This window comes from Silene latifolia, chromosome 3 (assembly GCF_048544455.1).
Source record: "Silene latifolia isolate original U9 population chromosome 3, ASM4854445v1, whole genome shotgun sequence".
Lineage (NCBI taxonomy): Eukaryota > Viridiplantae > Streptophyta > Magnoliopsida > Caryophyllales > Caryophyllaceae > Silene > Silene latifolia.
Genome location: NC_133528.1, coordinates 129,283,846 through 129,292,500, shown reverse-complemented (window position 1 = coordinate 129,292,500; position 8,655 = coordinate 129,283,846). Strand labels below are relative to the sequence as shown.

General features: G+C 39.1%; 2 protein-coding genes across 2 annotated transcripts; one reads left to right on the top strand and one right to left on the bottom strand.

Annotated features, from left to right (window-relative positions):
* The first annotated feature begins 275 nt into the window (after window positions 1-275).
* Window positions 276-1,260, top strand: LOC141648024 (dynein light chain 1, cytoplasmic-like). Its single transcript, XM_074456439.1, has 2 exons — window positions 276-587; window positions 756-1,260. Exons 1-2 carry the CDS (start codon window positions 450-452, stop codon window positions 900-902), a joined length of 285 nt encoding a protein of 94 aa, XP_074312540.1. The 5' UTR covers window positions 276-449; the 3' UTR covers window positions 903-1,260.
* A 1,090-nt stretch (window positions 1,261-2,350) lies between these two features.
* Window positions 2,351-6,866, bottom strand: LOC141648023 (glyoxylate/hydroxypyruvate/pyruvate reductase 2KGR-like). The gene is made up of 2 exons (XM_074456438.1): window positions 6,233-6,866; window positions 2,351-3,179 (listed from the first exon to the last, which is right to left on the bottom strand). The coding sequence occupies exons 1-2, from the start codon at window positions 6,659-6,661 to the stop codon at window positions 2,661-2,663; spliced, it is 948 nt and encodes a 315-aa protein (XP_074312539.1). The 5' UTR covers window positions 6,662-6,866; the 3' UTR covers window positions 2,351-2,660.
* Window positions 6,867-8,655: the final 1,789 nt, after the last annotated feature.

Below are 8,655 nucleotides of genomic sequence, written 5' to 3'. Positions count from 1 at the left end.
TATGTATAATAACATATGTCAGCAAAAGATCAATTGGTCTCCCTTGTGACGGGTTACCATTTGTGGCGGATATTTTGTGAGATAAAATGGTAACAAAATGGGTTAGTGGAGAAAGGGGACCACATAAATAGTGTTGCAGAGAGAGAAAAAGTGGGTACTTTGTGAGGTAAAATGGTATCCGTCACTCAATAGTGACGGATATGTGCCGTCACAAACAAGAATTTGTGGCAAAAGATTCCGTTACATAGAAGAGGGTCCAGCTTAAATACCTCAGCTAATTGCACCTCATATCATACAACAATATTACATACGCCTTCTAAAACAAACTTGAAAGTTGGTATCCTTTCTGAGTCTTCAAGATAAGAAGAATCAACAGTTTCATATAACATCTGGGTTTTTTTGTTTTTTTATCTTCATTCATAAAAAAGGAAGAAAAAAATAGAGAGAAAATGTTAGAAGGAAAAGCTATGGTAGAGGACACAGATATGCCTGTCAAGATGCAGATTCAAGCCATGGCTTCTGCTTCTCAGGCTCTCGATGTTTATGATGTCGTCGAGTACAAATCTATAGCTGCATACATCAAACAGGTATCCCTACTTCTTTTCAATTGTACACGGTACACCGGTGTGGTCATGCCTCGACATGAACCCATTGCACACGGTATTGTCAGTGCGTTGTTTATTGTCTGGTTTTCGAATACAGTAAATGTGTGAGCTCTTCCTGAATGTTTTTTTTGTGCAAAAATGATGCAACAGGAGTTTGACAAGAGATACGGAGGAGGATGGCAATGTGTAGTGGGTTCGAATTTTGGGTGTTTCTTCACTCATTCTAAAGGAACATTCATTTACTTCACACTTGAGACACTTAACTTCTTAATCTTCAAAGGTGCAGTATCGTCTTAACATACGATAAGACGACGTCACAAACCTGCAAGTCTGCAACAGCCTAAATGAAGAAGAGAAGGGTGTAGAAGAAGATGATGAAGATGAAAAAGCTAAGAAAGCGAAGTTTTCGTTTAGTATGATGTCATTTTCTTTAGTAGTTTGTACTAAGGCTTTCTAATCATCAGATTACGACAATTTCGATTACATAATGTTGTCTGGAGTACATATAATTATCCTCAAGTTTGTGTGGATGTGCATAATTGCATATCATATGTCCTTGTTGTCTACTCCGTCTATCATTATCATTTTAAAAATCTAAGCGTATCGGACTCTGCTATCATCACATATATTGAAAGTGCATTATTTTCTCCTATTACTAGAATTTTTAAACTAGATTCATAATATTTTCATTCGAGAGGAAGTCAAAGATTCACTATTCTCTACCTACAGAGTATAATGATGGCGAAGCTAAACCATCTCCCCTTCTTCGGTTCTTAAGTAGCATTGGTTAATGATTAGGACGAAGGAAGTAGAACGTTTCTTAATGAGTGTGCCACAAATGAATCTAAGGCGTAGCTGTAGGTTGGGAAAATGGTCAGTGTTTGTAATATGGGCACATGATAACTGAGATTTATTGCTCAATTTCTGAAAAGTTTGGTCCCTAGTTTATGAATTATGGACAAAATAAGGGTTGTCTTTATATCCTGAGGAAATATCCCCATTCCCTTCTAACGTGGGAATGCAGGATATTGACTACTGACTACTCATGTACCCAAATTCACATTCAACTATTAGCCACCCTCTATAATACAGTAGATGTTTATTTACAGAATATAAATGTGTGCCATATTATTGCACCAATTACGTACTCCGTATCATTCAGCTACTAGCCTACTATCCAGACAAGCAGCAGTTCGTTCAGACAGAAGAGAAACCAATTTCCGGTGTCAAGAGATTAGATGAGCAACCTAATTTGGTAGGTATACCGTATACTAACATTGATTCACGGAATCACGGTACGCTATGCTCCCAACAGAGCGTCTAATACGAAGTACAGTATATTATAAGCAAACGTAATGATAGCATGCTTGAACTGATTCACGACTCGCTAGGCTATGGGGATGCCTTACTAACTACCATGGCATGGACATGCTGTGATATTGACCAAGAAGACACCAACATATTCCATTCTTGTATCAAATATAAACGGACTGTTTCGCGTCAATTATTTGAGTTAACCTGACTAGTTGAACGGAACCCCTGTTATTACACTATAACCTACCCATTCTTGTACGTGCTCGCATGAAATATCAATTACAAAAGAAAATGTAAACAAATGGATGTGACAAATGGAACATTTGATATAAAACATGAAATTCTTTAGATAAGCTGACTGGCACCGACATTTGAGTTTGGGTTGTTTTCTTAGCTTTAGACTCGAGTAACAGAGAAAGCAATTGACATGATTGTGTTTCAGTTACTAAAATCTCGCAAGAAACTGATTTTTTAAAGACTTGCAATACCAGTTCAAACTTCACAGTATACATATAATAAGAGAAGAAAAGAAAACTATGACACCTAAAACCTCAATCAATAGCTTTTCTTCAAGTGTATTTGAGCAAAATTCTACTTCAGAAGATAGATAAAAAAAGCTTATGTCACTAATGTACGCAAAGAAAAAACAAAAAAATAATATATAAAAATTCGAAAGACATACCCTGATAAGTTGAGCAAATATTTATGCGAAGTTCCAAATAATTTGGCAATTGTAGCAAGTCAGATAACTGGAGTCAGCAATGGCTCTTTTAGGAAATGCGCCTCTAAATTTCGGACAACGAGATCTGCCATGGCCTGGCAAGTTTCAACTGTGTCGCTTCCTACATGAGACATCATCACCACATTATCAAGCTTGAAGAGCTCTTCAGGAACACTGGGCTCATTCTCGAAAACATCAAGCCCAGCGCCGCCTAATCTGCCTTCCACTAGTGCCGAGACAAGTTGAGATTCAACTATGTGAGCACCTCGTCCTATGTTTACAAGGATTCCCTTGGGACCCAATGCATCGATTACCTCACGGTTGATAATGTGACGGGTTTCTTCATTAAGGGAGCATGAAACAATGAGGATTTCGGTGTTCGCTGCTAAGTCTGTGACTTTGTCATAGTATTTGTAGTTGAGATCAGGTTTCTTGGACCGGGAGCAATAACTAATGGAACATCCAAATGCTTCGGCTCTCTTTGCAATGGCAGAACCAATCCTGCCCAGTCCGAGAATTCCCACTGACTTGCCACTGAACTGAAAAGCAAATGTAGGTAGAGTGTGTTAAAGATGACTACTGGTCTACCCCAGTCAAAGATTGCAGCCTATTACTAGACCTGGCAAAATGTTTTATTTCGGTCAGTCAATACAAGTTCGCATTAGGGTTATTTCAGATTTTCAGGTGCAATGTTACGAGGTCGTTTTGGATACGAGTCATTTTAGGTCCGCGCTGTTTTCGGCACAATGATTACAGATTGGGTCAATCAGATCAATTTTAGAACATCAATATTAAGGTTCTTGTTCCAACCTCATCGTTTATAGGTCCGGTCACATGAGGTGTGCTGTTATGGGGTCATTTACATACAGTTCATATTGGATTTGGTCGCTTTTGGATACATGATTACCAGTCAGGTCATCTTTGGGTCTTCTTGGGTTTTTGTATCAAATGTCATTCCAGGTAATGTCTACAACCACATGAAACAAAAGACATGGTTAAGGGTTGTTCTTTTAGGGTTCCAATTGAGTATGATCGGATCAAGCGTTGCAAGGTCTGCTAACATACACACAACCAAAGAAACAATAAAACCGCATTAAACAAAAGACATAAAGGAAACCAGTGAAACAAATGTTCTGTAATCGGTGATATATAGAAAAAAAAAGTATGACATTATAACTCAAAGAGAGGGAAAACAGGCAAAGAACTACTACAGTCTGACTTTTCATTCCAATAAAGATTGCAATCAGGCTGAATTGGCACAGAATTAGGCTAGTTCATAGTCTAGCACTCTAGCATAACCTAGAGAAATCATCTGAAGTGAGTTTACTATCATCTGCGGATGTTGAATTACAACCGTATGAGAATTTATCCTGGTTGCGTCCTTACAACTGTCAACTACTCATTCAGCGTCTCTTTCACAACAGAAATAAAAAAAATCATAAAATCCGATTTATGAACAAGCATCATCAATATATAAAAGGGTCAAACGGAAATGATGTACAACAGATAGTTGGACAATTGCTGCAAGTAAACCATAGCTGGTCGATTTTGAGCAAAAAACAAGAACTTGGTTTTCGAATAGCAAGGCCCCTCAAGACCTCAAGACCTAGTGCAAGCAATACTTGGTTTTTTATCGTATTGTTCAACAAAAATCAGTATACAGAATGTGATTTATTATTGTGAACTGCAGAAAGTCATGACATGTCTCTAAGGGATGAAATAGGAACAGCTAAGCAACCTATGAAACATTTTGCTTAGAACGAAAAATCTGATTTTTAAAAAAACACAATGGTATGCATACATTATACTGTATACTGTAAATAATCTTATAAACTCAGCCACAAGTGACAGAGTCCCTTCAAATTTGCACACAACATTGAAGTAGCATCTCGATAGCTAGGTAGTTGCAAGATCAGAGGACCAAGAATATATTAAATACTTGTCAAGCAAGAGTAGAATCTGAACTGCAGTTTGCTACTAAACTCGTGACAGATCCCAATTGCTCTCACTTTTGAAGAGGTACTACATTGATTTTTCAAAGCGAAACATTATCATCAGAAAGATTTTCTTTAGTTTATGCTACAAACACTTACATGGGGTTATACCTCCATCTTCCTACTGTCCCTTTTAAACAAGATGTGCTTTAGCCTTTAACAGTACATAGTACAGCATTATTTGACTCATTTCCTGTAAACCTCCATTGAATTCATCGTGGTGATTGGTGAAACTTTAATCGGACAATCAACAAACTAAACGTTGAGAACAAAATGAGAATCTGAGCTAATTTAGGGGCTGCGCCGATAGATCATTCTAAGATATGAAACTAACTAGCCTATCTCATGAAGAAGCTATATGAAAGCAGAAACTCACAGTTAATCATACTAATTAGTGTTAAACCCGTGCGAAAAAATGCACAGGTCGATATTAATCATTAGTTAGTGAATAAAATCTCTTATAGAATCACTAATTATCACTAATTACTGAATTTAAGAATTAAGAATTAAGAATTAAGATTTAAGTAATTAAAAATCGACATCTAAATAAGATTAATCAGAATAAGAATTGAGTAGAGGAGAGGAGAGAGTGTAACTAAACGGTATATAAAACGTGGAGGGCCCATATGCAGCCAAATTTATAAAACTCATTAGGCAATAGGAAACCCTGAAAAAACTTGGCTTTTATACTATGTAGATGACCAGATAACTAATGCCATTGAATTCGAACGAAAATAAAAACAATGTTATCAAACCCCAAGCATGAAACAAGAATGCACCTATCAATCCTAGCCATCTTATACTAAAACAATGTTAGCACATACTTAACTTCTTAAGCTACCCATTATGCAGGCTAGCCTGCAGGAACAAATAACAAGCAATATCCTCAAAACTTATTTGAGAATATTTGTAGTTGCGGAATATGGTGACGTATAATATGTCAACTACAAATATTCTCCAATGAGATTGTTATAAGGCGTACAATGGCCTTCTAGTTAGGGATGGCAATTATCACCCAAATCGAACCGAACCCGAATCGAACCGAAGGAAAAAATTCGATCCAAACCCACTCTTTAAAAACCCATTATCGATCCACTATTTAAAAACCCATATCCATATCCACTATTGGAAAACCCGAACCAAATCCAAACCCGGTCCATTCATACCCGAACCCGATCCAAGTGGATATTATTGAAAACTTAGGCTTTATTAACCTTGAAATTTAAATTTTCTTATATAAGATTAAATTTTTATGTAGTCACATCAAGTTTCGTATTGGGTTTTGGATTATGCAGTGGATCGGGTATGGATATGGATCTGGGATCCAATAAGTAAGTGGATCGGGTTTGGATCTTGCAAAACCCAGTCCAACCCGACCCATTGCCATCCCTACTTCTAGTAAAGCGCATACAACATTCTTACATAAGACCAACCACGTCAAGTCGTCAACGAATGAAAACCCAAATATGAACATAACCCAAAATGCCAAATCATCCAACAACAACAATATACTCTCCCGTCTTAATTAAAGGTAGACAAATAATTGACACGGAACGGTCCGATAAAATAAAAACAAGAAAGATAAACAATGAACAAACCTTAGTACCCAAAGAAAGATCACAACTTTTCCAAGCACCACTTCTGACAAACCCATCACCAACACAAACCCGTCTAAGGGTAGCCAAAACCAGAGCAATAGCCAAATCAGCAACATCATTAGTAAGAACATCAGGAGTATTAGTAACCTTAATCCCTCTTTCCTTACATTTAATCAAATCAATTTGATCAACCCCAACACTATAAGTAGCAATAATCTCTAAATTTGGGAGTGATTCAATTAAATCAGCATTTACACCATGTGAAGCATTGCCCACAATTGCATGGATTGAGTTTGAAATTTGTTTAAATTGTTGGGAATTAATAGGGTTTTCCCAGAGTTGATAGAGGGTGAATTGTTGATTAATTAGTTGTTGTTTTAAGTATGTGGAAACTGGGTATGTCATTAGTAAACCTTTGGTGTTGTTCATTTTCAGGGACGATAATTCGTTGTTGCTGTTTTCTGGAGTGATGACTGAATCATAGTACGGTTTAATGGCGTATGAGTGTATGACAATCAGTGTAAGTCTAGAACAGGTGAATGGGTCATTTTGGTCGGGTTTGATTTGGGTCACTTCAGGTTGGATCACCTTGGATTGGATTATTTTGGATTCGGGTCTGTCTAGGTTGTTTGGGTCATTTAGGGTTATGATTTTGTCATAATTAAGTTATTTTGGGTCATTAAAGTCGGGTCATTTTGGGTTGGGTCACACACGTCGGGCCATTTTCGAGTCTCGGGTCAGGTCATATCGGTCGGGTCGGGTCGGGTCGGGTCAGTTAGAATCTATCAAGATTCTAAATCCGCCTCAACCCCTCGGAATCTCATACTCACCTCCTCTTCATGAATTCAAACTCCATTTTTTATGTTTATTTTTCTAATGAACCAAACATGTTTTAAAAGGTATGGAATTAGAACCTCATACTTTCTCATACTTTTCTGTTTTTCTCATTTCAATCTATTATATTTCTAAGCAATGAACCAAATGACATCTTACCACGCAAATACTCAATTGTTTTAAAATAAAAATCGGCAAGAAATCCTAAAGGAATATAAACATTTAAAACTTTTGGCGAGACGGTCTCTTATTAAGTTATTGAGAGCCATTTTTGTGTACTTATTTATGTACTTTTTCGTACCTGTTAGGCCCAAAATATGGATATGGGCTGACTTGGGGCAGCAGGCCTGGGAGCGCCACGGGATGCAAGATACCAGGGTGCCAGCCTCAGCGAGTAACGCAGGAAGTGGGCTTTGATCCACACGGACGAAGCTTGTGAGAGTCCAATAGCTTGCGAGATCCGAAGAAAGGAGAGACCTACCCATTGTTAAATTAGGAGTAACTTGGAGAAGAAGGAAGGAACCCTAGCTCCTCGACCTCCCCTATATAAGGAACACCCATGCAAAGAAGAAGGATCATCGAAACATACACGAATTACTCTTTAGCATTCATAGCAAGCATAAGAACTGTATTTCCTCTCGAATTATAGTAAAAATATTGGTGGGATTCCGTCTCCCCCCGCGGTTGTTTCCCACATTGGGTTTTCCGCGTCACCAAAATTGCTTGTGTTCATCGCATTCATCGTTCAAACAGAATAACATACGACGCTCACATAAATCGCAATATTGACCTAGCGCTAAGACCACTTTAACCCTAAATTGGTAGAAATTTACCAAAACAGTTTGGCGCCCACCGTGGGGCATAGTGGTCGTCTTCGTTAGTCAATCTACCCAACAATCAAAACATGTCCTGGACACAAAGAAACAACCTCGGGCAACACCGGCGCGCACCAGAGCACAGTGCCGCCCCTTCAAAGAAGAAAGACAAATACCATCTCCCTCAGCAGCAGCAGCAGCACATACAACTTCGGGTAAAATCACCACTGCTGCTCAGATACAAGCAGCCAAGCAAAGTCAGAGTTCCCCAGCCGCAGCAAGCCCATCCTCGGGAAAAGCTCAGACCAAAGATCCAGATTCGCCCGGGGACAACAGGAGTCCCACAATCGAAAAGGGGAGCGCAACCCGGCGCAAAGAGAATCGGGCACCTCCGAGTCCTACCAAAGATCATGATAAGCGGGTTGGACACATTAGCCAGAACCATCAGGACTATGCAGAACGAGAATAGGAGCATGAGAACCCAGATGGAGGAGGACAACAACCTCCTCCGAGCACAGATCAACGAATTAAGGAACCAGGCCGCTAGTCCAGCCCGAGATGCAAGAAGACAGATTTGGAAGGCCGTCGGCGAGAAAGTAGGGATCGAAGGCGGACACGGGTATTACCACGCCAAGTAGCACTCAGGCGGATATGGAAGGAACACCACGCCCACGAGGAGGCCTGGTCCCAACAGACTAGGGGCACTAACACCGGATGAGGAACCAAAGTGCACAGAACCTACACCCACATCGGCGCGCGACCACGAAAAGCGGG